The 25,702-nt window shown below is 35.5% G+C and overlaps 1 protein-coding gene across 9 annotated transcripts in view; it reads right to left on the minus strand.

Moving 5' to 3' along the window:
• Positions 1–25,702, minus strand: part of MYCBP2 (MYC binding protein 2) — a 224,296-nt gene that overhangs the window by 134,674 nt on the left and 63,920 nt on the right. For all 9 annotated transcript variants that reach the window (XM_055121420.1, XM_055121438.1, XM_055121447.1 and 6 more), the window contains 8 exons: positions 20,747–20,866; positions 19,592–19,673; positions 18,669–18,786; positions 13,021–13,225; positions 12,122–12,275; positions 7,416–7,588; positions 6,245–6,370; positions 6,036–6,163 (listed from right to left, as the gene is read on the minus strand). In XM_055121420.1, coding sequence (XP_054977395.1) covers positions 6,036–6,163; positions 6,245–6,370; positions 7,416–7,588; positions 12,122–12,275; positions 13,021–13,225; positions 18,669–18,786; positions 19,592–19,673; positions 20,747–20,866 — 1,106 coding nt within the window. The remainder of the gene's footprint in view (positions 1–6,035; positions 6,164–6,244; positions 6,371–7,415; positions 7,589–12,121; positions 12,276–13,020; positions 13,226–18,668; positions 18,787–19,591; positions 19,674–20,746; positions 20,867–25,702) is intronic.

Here is a 25,702-nt window from a genome sequence, read left to right on the forward strand (position 1 = left end):
TTTGACTCTTATGTTGGCCAGAAACAAGCAGAATTGTGAAACATGCCATCTGGATGTGAAGAAAATCTAGAAATGCATGACATTAGACAACTGACATCTAAACTCCAAATATTTCCCCAGATAAATCCGGAGCCACTGAGCGCGAATGGGACCCTCTTCGCCTAAAGACTTTGATTCCAGAGATCTAACACATTCGGGCATCCAGCGCAGCATCCGATAGCAATGCTCTGGGACTGCGAACTGGGCTACAACTCTGTACTGCCTGTACTGCCGGGGGTGAATTTTTTTCCTCCCCACCCTGTCTTCCTGCATGGAAAGCGGCGGGCGGGCGGCTCCCACGTGGCAGGAGCCATCTTCTAGACTCCAAACCCAGAGGTATTCACTTTTTACTTTTGGGGCTCCCAGGAACTCATGGGAAGGGGGTGTAACCGGCACACCCTCGGCCCAGACAAATCCGGAGCCGCTGAGCGTGAATCGGACCCTCTGCGCCTAAAGACTTCGAATTCAGAGACTTCTTACAGCAATGCACTGGGACTGTGAGCTGGGCTATGTAATTTCTGGCAGAATTTTCCCTGGACTTTATACAGAAATCCAAAACCGACTTAACATTTATAATTGTCAGCAATGTGAAACGGTTCCTTTTGAACAGGTCTGACTTGGGGGGGAAACTCCAAATAATAACAGTAAGTTTTTGTTGAAATATTGAAGGTTTTTAATGTAGCAGCCACCTCTCTGGACTGTGAACTAAGCAAAAGCCCCACGCTGGCCGACGCGGCGTGGCGTACACCATACTATGAGGCGCTGGAAGGGGGATGAGGGGGAAAAAGAAAAAAAAAAGGGAGAAAGGAAAAAGGAAAAAAAAGAGAGAGAGAGAGTTATGTACTTGTAGCAGTGGGGCTACATATCTCTTCATTTCCAGCAATGAAAAACTAATTATCAAATGTAGTAGGTCTGTCTCTCTTGGGTGGAAACTCCAACAACTATAGTGAGTTTTGTGTTGAATTATGGAATGTAATCAAGGTAAAGAAAAAATGAAGTGAAATTCATTAGTTATACAGTAGGGGGTAGGAGGTGGGGGCGGGGGCATACTGGGGTTTTTGGTGGTGGAATATGGGCACTGGTGAAGGGATGGGTGTTTGAATATTGTATAACTGACATATAAACCTGAGAACTTTGTAACTTTCCACATGGTGATTTAATAAAAAGTTAAAAAAAATAAACTCCAAATATTTCAACTTTTTGGCACATATGAATAATTTATTTTAAATAAGAAGGATAACCCACATAATCTTGGGATTTGCTGTGAGAAAAGTTGTTCTCAATAGATATGAAGTTGTCTTTTAATATTATCCACCATTATACCAGACCTGTATCATGACTGATTGATCTAGTTTTCTATACCCTTAGGAATTAATAAATTCTAACTAATTCTAATCAATGTGAAATTTTACTTAGAGACAGAAGTTTTAAAATTCTATTTCTATTTTTAAAAAATTCTTTTTAATTCCCCTTTACAATAGAAATACTTTCATAAAAATACTTTTAAGGTGTGTGTATGTATGTATGTGTGTAAAACAACAAAACAAACATAGAAATAATGTTCAATTTAGCTTATTTCTTAACAGTCAATTTCACTTGTTTCAAAGTGACTCATTTCAATCTCCTCTTTCCTTCTCTGTTCTGATACATGGCTCCATCTTTCACCTAGTCACTCAGATAAAAGGCTTAGAATAATCCTTTCTCTTAATCCTTTGTCTTATCTCTCTGCCAACACTACATCTATTCTATTTGCAGATAGCCAAGCTCATCAACTCAAACAAATTCAGTGTTACTGGCAAAGATAGTTTAATGACAGTAACTCTTATCTCTGGCAGCTCCTTGATTTAAGTTATAGTCCAGAAAGCCTAGACATTGTTTTCCTTTAATGCCCCTTAGTATTCGTTTAAAAATATGTACACACATTTTCGGCAGAGCATGGCAAGCTACCCATGGCATATTCGATATGCCAAAAACAGTAACAAGTCTCACAATGAAGACGTTACTGGTGCCGGCTCAAGCAAATCTATGAACAATGGGATGACAGTGCTACAGTACTACATACATTTTACTAATCGAATATACTTTTTGGTTTCTCACAGTTTTCTCTGGAGGATGATTTAAAAAAAAAAAAAATCTGTAATGATTGGTTCCTATCTTGGCTTCCCTCCTCTCATTCAACGACAACAAAATTTTAACACATACTATGTGTCAGGCAGTTTTAGGAACTGGGTATGTAGGGAAGTGAATACAGAACAAAAAATAGCAATATAGAAGGCTACAGACAGGCCAAAGTGATAGTACAGTGGGTAAGGCACTTGCCTGCGCACGGCCGACCTGGGTTCAATCCCCAATAGGAGCCATCCCTGAACTCAGGGCCAGGAGTTAAGCCCTGAGCAACACTGCCGTGGCCAAGAAACCAAACCAACAACCCCCCTCAAAAAAGGAAGGTCCTGGAAATAAGTCTGTGATAGGGTAAAGAACATCCAGTTTTTGTTAAGATATAAAGATGGATAGTTCTTAAAAAAAAAAAAAACCCTACAGAAATTGGTTATAGGAGCTTGATCTGAAGATACAGATTTTGGAATCATGATATGCTGGTAGTTTGGGTCACATAAGAAAATGCTAGGGTGAAATATCTAGTAAAACAAGAAAGGGAGTTAGCTCAATGGTCTGGAGCACGCGCTTTCCCTGTAGGAGCCCAGGGTTCTAGCCCAGGTACACCACCACAGTCCCTCAAACACAGAAACTGGGTATACAGCGGGATGAATACAGAACAATAAACAGCAATATAGAAGGCTACTGGCAGGCCAAAGTGATAGTACAGTGGGTAAGGCACTGTACGTGTGTAACAGTAAGCCCCTTTAAGCCCCCACCAAACCAGAAAAAAGAAAAAGTCCATAAAATAAACAAAGAAGGCACAGGGCTGGGCTGAGTACAACTTCAACACTTACAGGAAGGGAAAAATAAAAGATTCCTGTTAAAAGGCGTTGGTTCACACAATGAGTTACTGAATACAGATGCAAGATTAGAGAGTCAGTCATTCGGAAAATGAGTATAAAAAAGGATCTATGTAAAACCAGCAAATGCAAAAGGCCTCTGATTTTAAATGGCAACCATTAGAGAGAGATAAGGCCCACTTATCTCTAAAGCTGACACTTGGGTGGTAGTAAGGTGTGGTTAACCGCGTACATCAAGACTTAACATTAAAGTCTTAATGTACAGTAAAGATAACACTCTTATAAACATGTTAGCTACAAAAAAAATTGTAAAAGAATACAGAAACTGAAAAAAATTAACAAGTAAAAACCTCAAAAGTGGAAGGTATATCATTCTGTAAAGTTTACTAGCCAATGCCAAGCAGAACCACATAATACACCAAGTTTGCTTTCCTACTGTAACTTAGAATCAAGACATAATAAAACAATTATCTCAATGTTGATCTGCAATGAGCCAAAGCTTAAACTTTTTATTATTTCTACTTATTTATGAGTGAGAGATCCTGAATGATTCTTGCACCCCTCTCTATATAACTCCAGAATTCACATTTTCATTTTAATATTATATGAAAATTTCAAACATGCTTTTCCTAACTTTTATCAGAAATAAGCAAATATATTTTTAAGTTTGTCAGTCCTTGGAAATGTCATTAAAAGACATCAATTCTGGTCTATGCACATTGAAATTAGTTGTAAATATTGAGAAAACTAAGAAAGTACTTTCTGAACAGATAAAATTTGATTGTGGATGTTCTGATTTGTCTTGGGGGTGTCCACTCCCAGTCATGTTTGGGGCTACTCAAGTTTTGTGTTCAGAGGTACCCCCTGTAGTTGCTTGGGGTACCATACCTGGTACTGAGGAGTAAACTGGGGTTGGCTACAGGCAAAACAAGCACCTTAGCTCCTGAACCATCTTCTCTGGCCCTCAACTGAGAATTTCTTATGAAGCCTGCTACTGAAGTGAAGGCATGAGATTTAGTTTCTTTCTTTAACAGTAAAACTCAGTTAATTTGAGAAGCAAAACTGCAAACTTGCAAAACTAACACATATTCACAGATTGAACCTACCCTTTGACCTTTTCTGAGATGAAATGATGTGTGTGATAAACTTACGATTCTATTTTTAGTTCTGTCTACCAAAAAAATCCAACCAGCACTCAACAGAGACGAATGGAGACATTACTGGCACCCGCTCGAGCAAATAGATGAGCAACGGGATCTCAAGTGATACAAGTGATACTCCCATCTCTTACATTTCATACCTGGCCCCATTCCTGTGCTGATAATATTTGGCATTAAACATGCTACACGTATTTTGAGCTTCGTTAAAATGGTCTTAGCATTAAAGTGTGTGTCTTCTGTCATTAAAGTGGTAGCTTCAAAAAAGGTGGCACAGAGAACCAGAGCAACAGTACAGTGACTAGAGCGTCTGCCTTGCACGTGGCAGACCTACGTTTCACCCCTAGCACTACAATGTTTTCCTGAGTCCCACCACGAGTGGCCCCTGAGCACAGAGAGAGAAGCAACTCTGAGCACTGTTAGGCATGCCCCAGAAATGAAAAAGAAAGAAAAGTGAGAAAGGCACATAAAAAGGTGTGGCAGTGCCTGGGTTGCTCTAATGGTAGGTAGAGTGCGTGCCTCACATATGCAAGGCCTTGAGTTCAACTCCTGGCTCTGTTCTGCAGGATTCCCAAGCACCATCTGGTGTAAGCCTGGTGGCCTCTGAGCACTGCTGGGCCCTGAGCACTGAAAATTAAACTGCTGAGTCCACATGTCTCAGTCTTCTAGGCGTCCCCTATACAAAAAAGAAAAGTGACTGCTCCTCCTGAGTGACTAAAAATTTCAACAAAAAGCATTCAGATTGACTGTGTAGTCTTTTACAGTCTAAAAATTTATCAATCAATTGATTTATTGATTTGAGTGCCCAGAGAACCTGGGCCACTTAAAGACACAAAGCCAGCAGTCTACCATAGACATATCCCTGGTCCACTTGGCCTAAAATTACTGAAAACTCATTTTGTATTCATTTCACTCTCTTCTTGAATTACTCTTTAATAAGTTAATGGTTCACTGTATTAGATGCTCATAATGTCTCCTCAGGGCTGGAGCGATAGCACAGAGGTTGGGCGTTCGCCTTTCACGCGGCCGACCCAAGTTCGATTCCTCCACCCCTCTCGGAGAGCCCAGCAAGCTACCGAGAGTATCGAGCCCTCGCGGCAGAGCCTGGCAAGCTACCCGTGCGTATTGGATATGCCAAAAACTGTAACAATAAGTCTCTCAATGAGAGACGTTACTGGTGCACGCTTGAACAAATCGATGAGCAACGGGATGACAGTGACAGAAATGTCTCCTCAAGGGGCCGGAGTGATAGCACAGCGGGTAGGGCGTTTGCCTTGCACGCGGCCGACCCGGGTTCGATCCCCGGCTTCCCATATGGTCCCCCAAGCACTGCCAGGAGTAAATCCTGAGTGCAAAGCCAGGAGTAACCCCTGAGCATCGCTGGGTGTGACCCAAAAAGCAAAAAAATAAATAAATAAATAAAAAATAAAATGATAGGTCTCATTTAAAAAAAAAAGAAATGTCTCCTCAAGCCCTTATTGAGAAGAAGTGTTACATAATAAGGTCACATGGAAAATTTTCAAACACATAGAATAATGTCAATAAAATGCTTGCCAACCAAAGTGCCCACAAGGAGAGAGGAAAGAGGGAAGGGGAGGGGGAGAGAGGGAGGAGAGAGAGAGAGAGAGAAGAGAGAATGAGAGAAAAGAGACAGAGAGAGAGAGAGAGAAAGGCATTAGGGGAAGGCTGGGGTGGAGGGGGCTGTGGCAGGAGGGAAACTGGGACCTTGGTGGTGGGAATGAACAATAGTGAAGGAACAGGTGTTGGAGCATTGCATGAGTGAAGCCCAATCATGAATAACTTTGTAACTATGTATCTCACAGTGATTCAAAAATAAATAAAAACAAGAAAGAGAAAAATATAAATAAAATAAAATACTTACCTTAATTTTAGCAGTATATTCTCCTCTACCTCCAAAAAGTCCAAGGCCACCAAGCAAAATATCAGTGTCAGCACTGAAACGAATAGCTTCTACTGAATGAGCAGAGTAACCCCAACCCCCTCCATGACCTAAAAATTCAAATAAAATCATTTTAAAATGCTCGTACATATCTGAGCTATGTATAATCACCTAAATACAAATATACATACTTTCAAACCTGTTCACTACACTATAATCTTCTTTGGAGTAAACCTTCATTACTGCTTGGGTCTCTTCCTCTGTACTTGCAACACCCATTTTTAAATCTTGCATAGCTGCCAAAGTATCAAGACAACCTTAAAAAAAAAAAAAAGAAGGAAAAGTTTAACTGCCTGAAACTAAAAATTTCCATAATATTTTAAGAATACTTTCTACAAAAAATTCTTCTCTACCTGCTAATTAAGTTACATAAGCATATGTGGTGTCTTACAAAAAACCTGAATCTCTGTGAAGATGGAATCATATATGAAATGGAATTACTTTCATTTAGTTCTTAAAGTATTATTCAAAGACGACCCATTAGGCTTGGGATGTCATTAATTGATGCTAGTTTTCAACACGCACAATTGCCACCAGATAAAATTTGATAAAAAGCAAGGAGTATGATATAATAAGCATAGTAAGGAAGAGGATTTCATTACTCCAAATTCAGCTATACATAAATGAGTCTTTTAAGGACTGTTTTTAGAAACAATTAAGTCTACCTTTATAAACTAAGGCATTTACTCTATATGTGAATCAGTATAAAATTTACCAACAGAATAAATCTTTAAAAAATGCTGTATTTCAAATGAACTAAATAGAAGTGAAAAGGCAGGCAGGGAGAAAACTTGTATAACAATTTAAGACAGTATAGTTTTTAAGGAAAGTCAGCCCATATGGTTCTTCAAGCACCACCAGGAGTGATTCCTGAATGCAGAGCCAGGAGTAACCCCTGAGCATTGGCAGGTGAGATCCAAAAAGCCAAAATAAACAAATAAATAAATAAATATACGGTTTTAAAAATCAACAAAGAACAAGTTATATTCAGGGCTACTTTATGTTTTAATATTTATCACTCTTTTGTGTTACTAATCCTTCCAGTGTGTCTGCATGATGCTCTTTTTTTGTTTGTTTGTTTCAGTGCCAGGATGTGATAAGCCATTTGAAGTTAAGAGGATTTAGCTAATTTCTGCATCTAGGATGTTACTGTTCAGTGCACACACACACAAAAAATACATGTCTCTCTCACACGGTGATTCAATTAAATAAAAAAATAAAAAAGAATTACAAGTCTAAACATTCTATGCAAACAATCCTTAGCCTGTATGGAGACTGGCTGATCGTCAACGACAAGCCTACCTAGAATATGCAGGGCAGCATGGGATCGGGTGGTGAGAGCCCTCGAGCCTGTTGGTAAGGCCAGTTCGGGGCTCAGAATACTGCATCTGGACTGCACATCTGCTGCAGAGGGGAGTCTCGCGTCAGCAACCACAGCGTTGTAACACCACAGTTCTCTCGTATTGGGTCGAAACCTTTTAAGAAAGAGAATATGAGTCTTTGATGCAGAATCTCACTAAAAAGTTTCCAAAGCATAATCGCTGATATAAATGTAGTTCATTTTAAAGAGAACAAAATGTAGCTCTTTGCCTTTTTTGGATCTAAATATGTACATACAATGGTTACACCCCTATAAATGGAAATAAGTTGAAAAGTGAGAGTAACAGAGACTATGATACTACATGAATAAGAGGAAGATTGTAAACAATTTTATGCATACATATAAAAATGAAGGTTTATACAACAAAATGCCACTAAAAATAGAGACAAAATTTTGTTTGAAAAAAAAAGTGTGAGAAAGAAGCCAAGAAAATACCAAGGAGTTAAGGGGCATGTCTAACTGGCAGGTGATCCCATCTGACATCACACTGCCTCTGAGCTGCCAGCTGAGTGAGCACTGGTGAGGGCCATGAGGCAGAATCATGTCCTAATTGCTTGCACTCACATGCTGGGAATGTCCCAGGCAGGCCTCCTGAAAACCACTGAGAGCCCCCTCCCCTGTCCCCCCACACCAAATCCCCAAAAAGTGAAAAATACTAATGAGACAAAAATGAGACTAAAACAAAAACAAAATTAATAAATAAATAACAGTATCCACAATTTGCTCCCATAAAGTCAAAACTGATTTGTTGTGGAGACAATAAATCTAGTATCCAGAGTGTGTAAAATATCTGCAATGCTGTTCTCAAAAAGATTGCATAATCATGTATGCATATAAGTACAACTATGAATACATGCAGATGGGCAATGGTTACTAAGAGTAAAGCAATAATAAAAACTGTAAGAAACTGTCAATTATATCATCTCTCATCTCTTTCATAAAACAAATTCTCAAAATGCTGTCTCTACTGTTTTTACCTCTTTATTTTAGGAATTCAAAAGGTTTGAGAACTTAGACTACAATTCTTTAGAACTTAATTACCTTCCTAAGGCATTTCATTCAACCCCCAGTTTCCCAAACTCTTAAGAACTAAGATCTCCAATAAAAGTTGTATTCCAAATCCAAACTGGTCCTTGAGCCTGGCTAATTTTCCTAATTGCCTACTTAGTATTTTCTCTTGGATACCAAATTTAACATGAAACAAAAGAAGTCTTACTCATTTTATACTATTTTTAATTAGCATATAGTATATATTTAGTATATACATATATATAGTAAATATGTATAGTATATATTTAAATATATATTAAAAATTTAGATGGGAATTCCACCTAAACATAATAACAATACTGTGGATGGATTCAGAGAGCATGAACAGTTATGAGAATACTGATAGCAACTTGGACAGATATGACACAATTTTATGAACATAAGGTTTTGAATGAGCAATTCCATTCCTTGAAAGACTTCACAAAAGTATAAAATGCTGTGTATGTATGTGTGTATTTGTGTGTGTGTGCACAAGCGTGCGTTTATGTGTTCAATGTACCATCACAGGCAATACAAAAACATAAAAAAAACTAAAATGTTCACTGATAGGAATATAGACAAGTATATTGTGGTACACCCAGACTATAGAGTTCCATACAGTTTCAATAGTGAAATAGTTCCTTAAGTACTAACTTACAAAGATCTACAAATATTTCAGTAATACGTCTATTTTAAGCAAATATATTCTTATTTATATAAAAAACTTAATGCATGCATTAATTGTGATTTAGGGGTAAGAGCTGCACCTTGTTATGTAAAAATACTCTCATTTCAAAAGGTGTCAATCAGGCCAGAGGGACAGAGCTGGAGTCAAGTAAGGCACATGCCCTGCATGCAGCTAACCCTGCTTAATCCTTGACATCTCCAGTCTTCGAAGCATCACTGAGTGTTGCCCTGGATGCCCCCAAGCATGGCCCACCCCTGACCCAGAGGTGGCCTGTGTAATGCCTGGCACCCTGAGGTCCAATCAACCATGGTCTTCAGAGCCCTCCCACTGAGCTGACTTCTGTGACTGCCTGACCACTGCTAGGGAAACCCGCCCACTCGAAAACAAAAGTAATATAAGCCAAACTGAACAGCTCTGACACAGACAGTAACAGACTTTGGTTAGGGGGATGACAATAACAGGATGGGCCACATTAGTTTTCCTGTGCATATTTAAGAGTTGCACATTCATGATTTATGTTTTGTTTTGTATGTGGTTTTGTGCCACACCCTGCGATGCTCAGGGCTTACTCTAGTACTTACCCCAGGCAGTGCTGGGGGTGGGGGACAAAGTGGGGCCGACCACATGTGTTGCCAGAGATGAAATTAGCTGGCTGCCTGCAAGGCCAACCTGTTGTACTATCTGCTGTACTATCTGTGTACCTTACCTATTGTACTAGCTCTCCAGCACTAACTGATTTTTTGTTTTTAAATAATAGTTATCTGTATAAATTTTGAAGTGAGAAACAGCTATTCTTAACATTTTCTGCCCTTTACTAATGTTAAGTTTATCATTATTCAAGTAAAAGCTCTTGAGAATATAAAAATAGGTTCAGACAGAAGAAAAGTCACAGCAAATTAATACTAAATCTGCAATGTCTTTGATAGCACAAAGCAGTCAGTAGTCACTGAGGGTAAGAAAGAAAATCTGATACCGACTTAAAGGTGAACTCTTTCCAACTGCTTTAATGAAACACAAGAGGAGACTGCACTTCATCTTTTAATCTCTGTTTTGGAAAGATGGGGGTAAATGATTAAGGACCTGGCAAGGCAACTGAGATCATTTGTCCTAATGCTACCACCATGTGTTAAAAAGAGATGGTTCAACTAACTGGATGTTATTTCTGAGTATAGTTAAATGGCTCTGCTCATGCTAGAATCTAGACCTCTGTAATCTCTAGTTTAGGAACAACTACATTGAGAAACACATTTTATACTGTCTATTTTAATTTCTAATTTATTAATATAAATTAACAAATTACTATTTCACTTAAAACTAAAAATAATTATAAAGATTATGAAATAAAGTATCAATTTAAAGTTAGGCTAACACCAGAGCTTGCTTTTGTAACCAAATCTCTTTACACTGGTTTCTAATAAACAGAACAACTGATGACAATGCCATTAGAGGCATTCAGCTCTCTATCCCCTGATTCCTCAGTGCTTGAGCCAGGAGTAACCCCTGTGCATTGCTGGGTGTGACCCCCCCAAAAAAAATTCCTGAAGACGGAGTGGGACAAGGGGGGTGGAAAATGGGGGGCATTGATGGAGGGAAGTGTACACTAGTGAAGGGATGGGTTTTGGAACACTGACTGAAACTCAACCATGAGCAACTTTGTAACTGTGTATCTCACCATGTGATTCAATTAAAAAAAAAAAGCTGTTTTTTTTTTTTTAACGCCTGAATAACAGAGTTTACTGGTCAGTAACCTAGGAAGCACTCGAATTCCTTTACTCTAAATGCAGGTTTACAGAAATGAAAGTACACAAGTACACATGACAGGAGAAAGAAGAAAAAGGAAAAAGTCTCTTGCCTGACCTCACTTAAGCCAATTCAACCTTTCAAGTCTAATCACCCTTTCAACCTATCTGAATTCCAGGAAGCCATGTAAAGAATGACAAGGAGAGGTGGGGGAAGGTTGCTGTACAATTTCTATTAATATTTAAATTAGAAAGGCTGGGAAGTCTTTGCTTTACTCATTATGTATGTGTAAATTTCTAAAATAAATTTGAAAAAAACACAATGTCATTTCTTGAGTCTCTTGTTTATCTACATCCATATATATGAAGTTTACAAACTCAACATTTCACTGCCAATATGGGACTTTTGCTACATGGATTCCAAAAAGAGGCAAGTTCATCTTATTTACACTGTAATGTTTAATTTTTTTTACATCATTTTATTATACATACTAAGGAATAACTGGGTATTTATGGGAAGAAAAAATGGAATAAATAAATTGGAAATAAAATGGAAAAAATAAATACATAAATAACAACAGAATGCATTAAGCAAAGCTAATCACAATAAAGGAAGTAAACACTTCTAAAAACTTCTACAACACAATGTATGTCTGCTCCAACAATCAATAGTAAGCGATCTATTTGATTACCCCTATCACAGAAACAAGAAAAGTTTGCTCATTGAGTCAACATAACTTACCCTGTAAAGATAATAGTAATTGGCAGAGAAAGCAAATCAAGGATGTGGGGAAAACACGGGCAGTCTAACTCAAAATGCATTGTTCTATGGAGGCAAGGGGTGGGTACAACTAGCGGAGCTCAGGGTTCACTCTAGGGCTTTGAAGACCATACGAGATGCTAAGGATCAAACTCTAGTCCGCCAGGCTCAAGGCAAGCATTTTATCGACTGTACTATCTCCCCAGCGGCCCTGGAATGCATGTTCTTAACCACCATGTACGTAAAGAATCCTGTGAATATCTACAAAACGGATTACTGGTTAAACAGGCGATTTCTCTCCTGGTCACTGTGGTATATAAAAAGTCAACCTCTGTATATGAATTTTATTAGCACATGAATTACAATTGGAGTAAAATATCCACTATTCTTTTACAAACTGGAAAATCTTACCTCCAAATGACATCATACACAGGATCAAGACACACACCAAATCCTTGCAGATCCTCTTGCTCAGAGTCATTAAAAGTTTTACAACTTCCATCCACTTTATTTATCAGAAGACATTTAAATGGCGGGGGTTCTGATATAGAAGCTGGTACCAAGCCTTTGAGAAAATATTTACATATAGACTTTTAAGACATATCACCCTTTTATTATGTTGTAATGCTTAAATCCTTTCTTTTTCCCTTGACTGAGTAGGGTTATCACGCTATCATACCACACTCACCACCAAAGTACTAATATCCACCACAGTTCACTAAGGCCTCTTCATAGGCCCATAAGCCCTATAAGGTAAGTATTGCTATTATATAACTTTTAAGAAGCTGAAGCTTAATGAAGACTGAAGAGGTAAAAGCGCTAAAAAACAGCCTTTTAGGAAGACTAAAACCTCAGGTTGTCTAAATCTACAAAGCATGTTCTTTATTTCCACTCTATACCATTTGGTTATATAGTTATTAAAGGTATCATAGATAAAAACTTGGTTCTTACTGAAGCTTTCAAAGTGTAACTTAGAGGCTTTCCATAAAAATTAATTTCCTTAATTTAACAAGAGTTAGTACAAAAAATATTCCTCCTTTCAATACAGTGATCCCAACTCTCATTCAGCGCACATTGCAACCTTTTTCCATCTTGTGGATATTTTGATTCCCAGAGCGCCTATGGATTTTATTCTTCCAGCACACAGTCATACAAGCACAGAGACTTTGAAGTGTCTGTTAAATCTCTTTTAGCAGAAGGAAAGCAAAAAAGTTGCAAGACTTTATCTCACAATAGAAAATAATGAAACACTGAAATTTTGTAAAATCAAGACAAGAATTAGGGGTGGGGTTGAGGGAAGGAGTTATTACCTATTATGTGTTTACTGGCAAAAATTTCTGATGTAGCAAGCACATGAGAATTAATAAGTGCTTCATCAATTCGTAAGAAAGTCTGGTCCCCACTTGCACCTATCCAGGTTGCTTTTCTTCCATATTTTGATCCAATATTAGGCATGGGAGCAGGTTTCGCATTCCAATATGGCACATCCAAAATTGGTCTGCCCAGCTGTCCTTTCTAAAAGATTAAAACACATTGACAGTATTTCTGGATAAACAACCCATAAATTTTGTTTTATAAAGGAGACAACAGGCAAAAAAAGAGCTCTATGATACATTATTCTCAATTGTTAGTCTATTAACAAGTGAAATCAGAGCCACACGTTTATAGAATGATATATAATAAGAAAGTAATTTTCATCATTTGCTACCTAAATTATAAATAATAGTTAAAAAAACTTATGCAAGCTGTAGCTTCATTTACCTGAATACAATCAGAAAATGAAATTTTTTACATGGCCATTACATTTAGGTTCCAAGATAAAAAGCAAAATCAGACTGCAAAACACAAGGTTTTCGGCAACAAGTGTTAACTGACTTGAATAGTATGGCTGTCAATAGGTAATAAGTTAGGTAACCATTTAAAAAGAAATAGTAAGCTTCTCATCACTAACTCATCTTTAAAACAAAATAATGTTGACATCAGAACGGTAAACTTTCATTCACTACTGGTTTAGGAATTCTCCCTCCCTGTATTAGATTTCAGAAAGGAATCCTGTGGCTGGCAGTTAATGCTGTTATCATGGAACCTAGGACTATTTACAAGTATCTCAGCAATGGGGATGAGCAACCATAGCAAAACCAACAACAGAAGCACACCAAAAAAAAAAAAAAAAAAACCTCACAAAGAATAAGGGATCACTACAAACAGCCCAATTAAGTACTGACCCAAATATCAGACTTAAAAGTTCTATTACTTCAACACCACAAGAGAAAATACACAGCTACAAATTATCTACAAAGCAACTGAGCTAAATCAGTGGAAGAAAAAGTGAAAGCACGTGATTAAAAGAGCCAAGAAAAATCAATGTTTATTTTTTAGCAACTTTCAATGTCTACTCTGATGCTTTTGATAAAGAGAAAAGCTGGGCATAAAAATATAACAATTGACAAGCACATACGATTAAGTGACATATTATGCCTTTGTAAGAAAAAGCAATTTCACTACAAAATATAGACCTTTCCTCATACGACCAATGTGAAGCAAAGCAGTCCAAAAATAGATGCTGGACAGTCCCTCATAGGGGTTCAGATTGTGGTTATAAACAAGCCACATCTAAGTGCATTAATGTTCATAAGGAGAATGTCTGTGGTTAACAGACAATAAAGTTGGTGTGACTTCAGATAATAACACGCACATATTCCCCCCTTCCAAGAGAATATAAATCTAATACATAGACTAAATAAAACTATGCATGACTCAAGTCTTCAGTAGGATTAGAAGAAGCAAGTAATTGCTGTTAGCTATAAACAGATCGGGAAAAAAAAAGTAAACAAACACTAAAATCCAACAGTTTTTAGCTCCCATTTGTTGTTTTAGGTCTGAATGGATATAAAGCATAAAAAGAAACTTAAGGAAAGCAGATGAGCACAACTCCTTAGAAAGAGCACTGGCAAAACCCTAAGAAAAAAAATTCAAACCCAACCCTAATGTGAAAATACTAAGTGTTTGAAGGGTCACAGCACCAGTGACAGAGAAAAGGCTTCCAAGTATACAGAACCGTTTTTCACACATCTGACACAAAACTTAAAGGTATGACAACACATTCTGTTGAGAAAGCTGTGAAGAAACAGGCACTCTTCCCTCACTGCTGATGAGAATGCCAAATAGAGGGTAATTAACATGTCACAAAATGACATAGCATTTAACCTTTGACCTAGCAATTTTATTTCTAGAAAGCCACCTAAAAGAGAAACCTTCAATAACTTTTATTGTGATTATTGCAAAATAGACTATAATACATAAATACATAAACACACACATACAAACACTATGGTATACATACATATGTAAAATAGAGAAATATGCAGATAATTGAAAAAAGCATAATGAGGATTTTCTAAACTGGTATGGAATGATATCTAGGAACTAAAGTGGTAACACTAAAAACACAGAAGAGTATATATAAAATGCTACTTCCTGAAAAAGAGAAGAGTGCCTGCCATAGAGGCGGCCAGGGAGGCTGGAGGGAAACTGGAGACACTAATGGAGATTAGTGGGCATTGGTGAAGGGACTGATGTTGGAACACCATACAAATGAAACTCAGTTTTGAGTAACTATGTAACTTTGTAATTTATGGTGATTCGATTATAATTTGGAAACATCCAAAATATGGTGGTGTGAAGGTGTAATGGTGGTGGGACTGGTGTTCGAATATTAAATTGTAATCAAATATTGTGAACTACTTTATACAAATAAAATTAAATAAAAGAAACAAAAAACAGGATGAGGGCAGACAGACATTTCACACTTCCAGATATGATGAACAAGTGATCATTCCCATAGAACGTACAACCTGAGTCTAAACATGATAAAATATTAAAAAACTGAGAGACAATTTAGTATCATCTGACATTTTTTCAAATACATACTGATCAGCATTGACTGTCAAAACACAAGAAAAAGATGCAGAAAGTTACAAAGGAGACGAAGGAGTGGAGACCAAGTAAATGAATGCTAGATACTAGAGTGGACTGTAAAAGAATAAAATAAAACCCATGAAATTCTTCAAAGAAATTGATCAAACACTCCTGAAATTCATATGGAACAATAAATGCCCATGAAGAGTTAAAGCAATTCTTGGGAAAGAAGGCATCACCCTCCCCAACTTCAAACTTTACTACAAAGCGGTAACAATTAAAACAGTATGGTACTGGAACAAAGGTAGAGCCACTGATCAATGGGATAGGGTGGAATATCCCTACATGCAACCCCAAATATATGATCATCTGATCTTTGATAAGGGAGCAAGAAATGTGAAGTGGAACAAGGAAAGCCTCTTCAACAAATGGTGCTGGAATAACTGGACAACCACAGACAAAAAAATGGGCTTAGACCTTGACCTAACACCATGCACAAAAGTCAGATCAAAATGGATTAAAGACCTCAACATCAGACTACAATCCATAAGATACACAGGAGACAAGATCGTAAAAACCCTCCACTATATTGAAGCTAACGGTATCTTCAAAGATGACAAGCAACTGGGCAACCAAGTGGAAACAGAGATAAACAAATGGGACTATATTAAACTAAGAAGCTTCTGCACTGCAAAGGATACAGTGACCAGAATACAAAGGCAATCTACAGAATGGGAAAGGATATTCACCCAATACCCATCCGATAAGGGATTGATATCAAGGGTATACAAGGCACTAGTTGACCTCTACAAAAAGAAAATATCCAACCCCATCAAAAAATGGGGCGAAGAAATGAACAGAAACTTTCTCAAGGAAGAAATATGAATGGCTAAAAGGCACATGAAAAAATGCTCTTCATCACTAATCATCAGGAAGATGCAGATCAAAACAGCTATGAGATACCACCTCACACCACAGAGACTGGCTCACATCCAAAAGAACAAAAACAACTGCTATTGGTGTGGATGTGGGGAGAAAAGAACCCTTCTACACTGCTGGTGGGAATGCTGACTGGTTCAACCCTTTTGGAAAACAATATGGTCGCGTCTCAAAATATTAGAAATTGAGCTCCCATTTGACCAGCAATACCACTCCTGGGAATATACCCTGGAAAGGCAAAAAAGTATAGTCAAAATGACATCTGCACCTGTATGTTCATCGCAGCACTATTTACAATAGCCAGAATCTGGAAAAAAACCAAATGCCCGAGAACAGATGACTGGTTAAAGAAATTTTGGTACATCTACACAATGGAATACTATGCAGCTGTTAGAAAACATGAAGTCATGAAATTTGCATATAAGTGGATCAGCATGGAAAGTATCATGTTGAGTGAAATGAGTCAGAAAGAGACAGACATAGAAAGACTGCACTCGTATGTGGAATGTAAAGTAGCAGAGAGGTACGAGCTAGCAATGATGCAACTTCTGGCAGAAAACTCTCTGGACTTAGTTACTAAAATATTAAAATACAGAAATCCAGAACCTCGTGGGCGCTTTTGTGGCCATATGACCTCATATCTCTTCATTCTCAGCAATGGAAAACAAATTATCAAATGCTTCCTTTCCAGTAGGTCCGACTCTGGGGGGCTGGGGGAACTCCAAACAATAATAGTGAGTTTTTTTGTTTGTATGTAATCAAAGTAAAGAGAAAGTAAAGTGAAATTAATCAGATACACAGGCGGATTGGGGGGCTGGGGAGGTGGGGAGGTAGGGGAGAGGTTTACTGTGGTTCTTGGTGGTGGAATATGTGCACCAGTGAAGGGATGGGTGTTCGAGCATTATGTAACTGAGACTTAAGCCTGAAAGCTTTGTAACTTTCCACATGGTGATTCAAGAAAAAAAAATAATAAATTCCAAAAATAATTGGGTCAGTGACAAAATAGACACTGAAGTGGTTAGGAGTCAAGGATCATTGTGTATGCACATTGTTTTGTTTTGGGAACCATAACTGGCAGTGCTCCAGGGCTACTCCGAGCCTCACATTTGGAAACCCCTCCTGATAGTATTCAGGGCACCAAGTGATGTGAGCATCAAGGCTGGGCTCCCAATTCTTAGAGCTTACACTGGGCCTCCCATTTCTTCCCACTATTCTTAAAGAGCCAAGGGAAGAAATGGTTCACACATACTTAGACACAGTGCTCAAGAGAAGGAGAATTTGCAAGTGTCAATGTAATGCAAATGATGCAGAGATGAAAATGTCAACAATAGATAAATCTCTTTCAAGACTATATGGGTGCACTGAATATTGTTTATTGTAAACAACCTTTCTGCATGTTCAGTATCATTTCCAAAAAAAAAGAGATATTTTAAGTTCACATTTACCTTTTTATACATCAAGAATTAGTTGCAAATTAGATCTCAAAGACTTAGGTTAGAGACTGCAAGCTATTTTTCTCAATAGTTACCCATGTCAGAGATGATATATATTATTAGGATAGTCTTAGGAAGCTGTTCCTCGATCTCTACTATACCCAAACTACACTTTCAAGCTTTGGCGAAAAAAAAAGAAAAATAGCAAAACAGACAGGTAAACAGAGAGACAAACAGAGAGCACAAGGAGTGGATAAAGGAAACTATATTTTTAAAGAAATCTAGTTAAAGAACACTAAAATTATTTTAAGTTCTAAAATATACATAATTATTTATGTTAAAAAATGAATCTTCAAAAACTAGCTGGGAAATCAACTTTCAAATGCCTGAATTAGCGCTACTGAAAAACTATAACCTGGAACAAAGATGGCCATTTCTAGGAAAATGGTTAAATTTAATAAATTCTAATACTATGTTAGAAAAGAAAATTATTTGAAAATAATGTCATTTAGGTTTTTTATTGTGTTATATAAAAGAGACATAGTATGAAATAATAAAAGAATTTCACTGAAACCAGAAAAATTGTTTCATAAATATATACCTATACTAATACAAATTACAAGGTAAAGGCATTATGTAGTCATTACTATTATTATTAATTTTCTTACAGAAAAACTTCCAAACGTGAAGACTTGTCCATCCATTAAAAGCACAGCCGTGTGGTTGCTGCCTGCAGTCACTTGTGTGCTGGGGCCTGGCAATGCTTGAATGAGAGTGGGACATCCCCTAGGTTAAAAATAAATAAACAAACATATGTATATATATGCGCATGTATATACATATCTAAAGTCAGTTTCATAAAGTCCAAACTGAATTAAAAAAAAAACAATAAGGAGTTGCAAAGATGCAAGGAAATAAGAATATCCACTAAATATTTATTTAGGTGCTAAATGCTTTCCATCCATTTATACAGACAAAAAAATGTATGTAACTTTGTACAGATTATTAAAAATATATCTTAAATATACCATCCAAAGTTTTGGTCTAAGCACATGAGAGTGCTCAAGTTCTTTGCTCAGGGTTTGCTCCTGGCAGACCACTGAATTGTACTTGTGGCTTTTTTTTTTCCCCATCTTTTGGTTCTAGGGTCACACTTGGTGGTGCTCAGGGCTTACTGAGCTCTATGCTCAAGGATTAGTCCTGGGTCCTGAGGAACCTTATGTGGTGATGGAGATTTGAATCAGTGTTGGTTAACATGTAAGACAAAAACTTTAATTCCTGTAAGATATCTTTTGCTGTACAGTTTAAAACATCTTTTGCTGTTAAAAACACCATTCCCAGAAATAATAACTATCAAGATATAACAGGACTTTTGTGATGATCATGATCACTCTTTTTGTTAAATGTATGCAATGTAAATCCATTTTTTTCCTGAAACCACAAAATCATTCATCCCCAAAGCACTTACACCATCAATCATTCGTGGACCACATTGTTTTAGGTATACAAATATACTTGGAAAGAAAATTTTAAAAGGTGAATAAAAGAAGAAAACTAAAAGGAGTATCTTCAAACAAAAAATGAACATTACCTGGAATTGACATCTCCATGTCCTAGCTGCCCATGCTGGCCATATCCAAATGTGTAAACATCTCCATTTTCCATTAAAACCACTGGAACAAAGGCACACATTTATTTTTCATGCAAAACTACACTAAAAGCAATAAAATATTCAGCATTTAAAATTCACAGAAACATTTAATAGGTAACTGAAGATTTTCCATTTACTGAAAAGTACATTTTTAGTTCTATAACCTTTGTTTCTAAACATATAGATGCTACAATCTTAAGTTAAAATTCTTCTGCTATCTAGTAATACAGAATTTCATAAAAACATTGATTCAAGCTGCCTGTAAAGTCTTAATAATGGGTATATCCTTATAAGTAACTATATAGAAATACTCTTCACTTATCTTAGATAATTACAGACATAGCACATAGATTTCAGCTCTGCACATATATCAATAACATCAATAAAATATCAGAATTTTATATATAATATTCAGCATTTAAAATTCATAGAAACATTCAATAGGCAACTGAAGATTTTCCATTTACTGAAAAGAACTTGCTTCTAAACATAAAACCCTACAATTTTAAGTTAAAATTCTTGTGCTATTTAGTAATATAACATTTTAAAATAACACTGGTTCAAGCTGGCTGTAAAGTCTTAATAATGAGTAACTCCTTATAAGTAACTATATAGAAATACTGTTCACTTATCTTAGATAATTAAAAACACAACACACAGATTTGAGCTCTGCATATATATATATGTATATATATAAGATATCAGGATTTTATGCTTTTCAGAGACTTATCAATAAGAAAATACACTTAGTATCAAGGAAGTTTCATTTTTATTCTTATAAAAGCTGAAGAGTATAATCTAAACAAAATCCAAAGGTCAAGGATTCACTAAAAATTTTATTTTCTAAGTTTTTCAGAAAATTTGAGGTATTTATTGATGCTCTTTGCTCAATTAACCCTTAATAAGTAAGGGACCAGGTTACAGAAGTCACAGAATTCTAGAGTTCAAATCTAATTTAGAAATTATTTCATCTTCAGAAATTTTACAAAATTTTACTTTTTTTAACACAGTTAACAGGTAACATTTGCAAAAACTAGAGATGTTATTTAACACAATTGTAAAAATGCAGTTATACCCTAAATTTCCAGCTGCTACCTGAGTGGTGAAATCCACAGCTGACTTGTACTGCACGGAGCTCACAGTCAAATCGCACAGAGCCTGGAGGATATGTTGTGATTTTGCTTGCATCCTTTTCTCCTCTTTCACCACTTGCATCTGTAAGTGTTATAAGTTGTAATTAAGCCATATTCATCTTCAAAAAAATTGTTTAATCAGTTTACTATGGAAGAATAAGAGAAAAATGTTAAAAGGAACAAGCAAGAAGAATTTGCAGCTGTTAGAAATGATAGATCAAGAATCTACCTGCAAAGAAGCAATTTTGAGAAGATACACTATACACTTTTGTTTGTATATATCACTAAATAAAACAAATAAGATCTGGTTACTGATAAAACCTACTAAGCCAATCAATATGTAATACAGATGGGTCATTAGTTGTAGACATGACAAAATTCTAAATGTAATGGATTATATAGGAAATTTTAGTTTGCATAAAAAAATAACTGCATGCAAAGTCATTTAACAACTATATGAAACAGTGATAGTTAGTGCTAGTCATTAAAAAAAAAAAAGAGGAAAGAAATACTAGTTGATTCTCAGTGATTTAGACTTTTCCAAACACATTTTAGGAAGGGCATTCTATTCATCAGTACTGCCAACCTCAAATGAACTTTAAAAATTTGTAAAGATCAAATGGTATTATCCAGTAAACTGCAGTCTAAAAATAGCCAACTCTCATTTTTCTTTACTGTCCCACCTTACCCTTTAGTCATTTTGCTTTAAGTTCTTTTTTGGGGCCTGAACCACTATTCACAGTGAAATCTTTCCATTTTCATTTATTCTTTTTATTCATCCCACTTCATTTTATACTTCCCTGGTTTTTACAACTGACCTTAAACATTCTGACATTCTAATCATGAAAGGCATATTCGACAATACTCAAATTTTATTTTGGAATGTGTACATAATGGAGACAGTTTATATTTCCTAATCTAAAATGATATATCACCAAAATATCATCTTTGTGTATAAGGATTCAAATTCCTTGCACATGGAATAAATGTAAATCTGGAAGGAATTTTGAAAAAGTAAACTAGTCTAAGCCACTTTTTTAATGTAGCAAATCTAAACAAGTATGTCTAATGCACAATATCTGAATATACAAATATGGATCTACAGATCCACATTTTAAATTCTATATTTTCATTGTTGGGTGGGATTACCAAACACAATAACATCAAATCACTTATTCTACATAGTATCTTTGATCTAGTATCTCTAGTCTATAGTAACATTCATGCAAGACAAATTGAACTCAATCATAACCTCCCTTTCCATAACTAAATGGCCATCATTTAGAAAAGCTTGTGCTCTTTATGACACTAGGACAGTAAAACCTCACTAATTCGGAATAACACAGGATGGACTGGCCCATATGACTTACTGATAAGTCTTAATCACAGAACATTTAAGTAAAAACTCATTTGTATTACCTTCAAGCAAACAGTTTTAATTAAATGCTACAATAAAATGATTACCTACATTATAATTCAAATAGGCCTATATTACATAAAAATGTACCATAAACATGAAAGTCCTTTAACATACAAGAATTAATTGCTGGACCCAGAGGTTGAAGGCACGCTGAAGGAATCCTTCATTTCTTGAGCCCTTGGTTTGAAAAGCTAGTGATTTTAGACAGGTTTTCCCTTATAAGTATGACCCTGAAAATTCAGAGGAAGAAATTATTTTGAATTTTATACTCAAAAAAGATCACAAGTACTGCATCTGAAGTATAAATTCTGAATTAGTGAGAGGTTTTACTATAATAGGATAAAGAATGATTCCTCTTCTGCTAAATTATCTCATGTGGGTTTGCCAAATTAAATCTGAAAAATGAATGGACTCAACAAAAATCATATTTAGTTTTACTTTATACAAAATTAAATATTCTTAGTTCAAAGACTGCTCATCCTAGAACGGTGGTGGAATGATAAAGTATAACTATAAACATAAAAAAGAATTATCTTCCCAAAACTATGTAAATAACATGGCAGATACATATTTTAAATTTAGATTTAGATATACATTGAGGTACATTATCTCAGTTACTAAAAAAAGCTAATTATTAAAAACAAATCTTATTAGTGTAGTAACCAAATTGTGTTAACATGCTTCTGTCAAACTTAACTAAATTCAATACTGTTAAGTATCATTCCACTTCATTTCAGTGTATTTAAGTCAAATTAGAAACTATTCATTTGAATTTAGCATTTTGCCCTTTCCACTGAATCAGGAATTAAATACAAAGCCCACAACAGAGACATAGCATCAGGGAAGGAAATGTAAAAAAAAAAACAAAAAACAAAAACCAAAAGCCTAGTAATTAAGAGAGTAGTAGCTATTGTTAAAAGAAAAGGTAAAAAATTATAATAAAAACATTCGTTCAAGTTCATCTACAACCCTACCTGTAATATTTTAAAGAAGATAAAATTATCACAAGTGAAAAAACAAAGTTCAGTAGCCATGGAAAAGTTCAAATACATATGTATCTATTATTATAGATATATAGGTATTTGATATCTAATATCAATTTAATAAACCAAGTACAATTCTAATGAATTAGGAAGTTTAAAAAGTTTATCATATGTAAAAGGTAAATAGCCATACATTTTGCAGCAATTCAAGAACCACTAATTGGAATCAGCAAAATTAAATAATTCACTATTCACTAGTGTTCTTGAGCAGTAATAAAATTAATCAGAGATATGTAGAAAAAAGTTCACTAAATATTCTCAATTATCCATTTAGGAATGAGCAGTTCCATGTTTCTCCTAAAGTGAGTATATATATATATACGTAAATATATAAATAAACACATGTATATATGATACTGAAACTATGTTTAATGTTTTGGTAGATATATGTTTGAAATATGCTTGTATAATATACAATTTATTAATAACAGGCTGCACATATACTTAATATTTTGGGAGATACATGCCTGAAGAATATTTGTATATGACACTATTTGTAACAATTTGCATACTTAAAAGATATTTAGTATCATTCAATTTTTATTTAAATTTGTTAAAGTTTGGGTAATCTTATAGTCAGGTGCATCCCAGAATACAATGAATACTTCTAATAAGATCTTAAAATGAAACAAAAAAACAGTTCCAACTACAATTATTAGAGCACTTGCTTTGTTTTAAACACCGAAAGTTTAAATAATGGATAAGTGCTTTTGTGGACTGAAGTCTTAAGAAACTGATTAGAATCTTGGTTCTAAACACTTGCTAATTATGTGATAACTGGACACTAGACTCCCTTTAAGTCTTAGCTTTCCCAGCTCTAAGACAGCAATAATGGTACATATTATCTCACAAAGTTTTTATGAGGTTTTAGTGAAATAATACATAAAAATTCCCAATCAGTATTCACTAGTTTGCTCTCACTTATCAATATAAATAATATAACAATACATGTGACTGTTCTATTATCCAAAACATTGCATTTTCAGCTAAAAAAACTAAGACTTCAGGGTTTAATTAACCAGCACAACATAACAGTAGAGCATATTTGGAGTTCCATTTAAAAAAAAAAAGCTACTGTTTACCACCACCAAATAGTTAATATCATTTGTTTTATATACATAAATTCACAAGTGTTTAAAAATATATATGAGCATGTATACATGCACACATCCATACAGCAATCTTAATCAGTAAGAAATTATCATTCTTAGTTTTAAAAAAAGGAAACAGATTTCCTTAATTTAAAATATATTTTATGAATGACCATAAAAATTTCATTTCAATGAGAAATTCTGTATTAAAACTAAGGCCTAATTCCAAAGACTATAATACTTTCATACCACTTCTAAATAAAAAAAACAATACATCATGCCACTTCTAAACCAAAAACAGATATAAAATATGAATGTTTATTAGTGTGCTCTTGGATTGTCTTTTCAAATAGGTCACTTCAAGACACAACAACCAGATTATCTCCAGCACAATTCAAATGTTCCTAACTAGTTACACTACATAGGAATGTATTTTTATGTAAGGTACTGGATAGCTGAAACTAATGCTAATTCAGATCTCACTGACATATCTTCTATTGATATCTTCTAAAAATAAACTACCATGTTATGTGAGTTAAATGTTACTGTTATTAATTCAGTCTTACACATATTCGATTTTTGCCTCTAGTAAAAATTTGTCTGAAAAATGGGCTGAATCAATAGCTCAGCAGTAGGGTGTTGGCCTTGCACGCAGCTAGCCCGGGTTCGATTCCTTCACCCCTCTCAGAGAGCCCGGCAAGCTACCAAGAGTATCTCACCCGCACAGCAGAACCTGGCAAGCTACCCGTGGTGTATTCAATATGCCAAAAACAGTTAACAAGTCTCAAAATGGAGATGTTACTGGTTCCCGCTTGAGCAAATTGATGAGCAATGGGATGACAATTGCTGACTTGCTTGCTGAAATGAACTCCTTAATCTTTTCTCAATTCTCTTTAATCTGTCAGCTCTCCAACTTCCCATTTTAGAACTCACTCCAGCTACTGATCAATCTAGAGTTCTTACCTTCTACACACTCCCATAAAAGTCTAGAAAAATTTTACTATTACCATCATCAACATAATTAAATGTAAGCCAGAAAATAGTGATGGATCTATTTCTCAATGGATAAACTGAAATACAGACAGGATGTAGCAAAAATATTGAAGGGAAGACTTCACAGCAAGAGTAAAAGCACTGAATGGTGAAATTATTAAATGACAGGGAGCACAAAGGACGTAAAAGAAAAAGAAGTGTAGATTTATAAAAAAAAATATAATAGTAAGTTGCTTTAAAAAACAGGATAGGGTTTCAAAAAATTATTCATGTATACATAAAATTTATTAGGTTAAGTAAGAAGATGAAACTATTTTACTTTACAAAATTAAAAAATTTTATTTAAAAGACTGGTCCTACAATGAAATCAT

This window comes from Sorex araneus, chromosome 1 (genome assembly GCF_027595985.1).
Source record: "Sorex araneus isolate mSorAra2 chromosome 1, mSorAra2.pri, whole genome shotgun sequence".
In the NCBI taxonomy this organism is placed as follows: domain Eukaryota; kingdom Metazoa; phylum Chordata; class Mammalia; order Eulipotyphla; family Soricidae; genus Sorex; species Sorex araneus.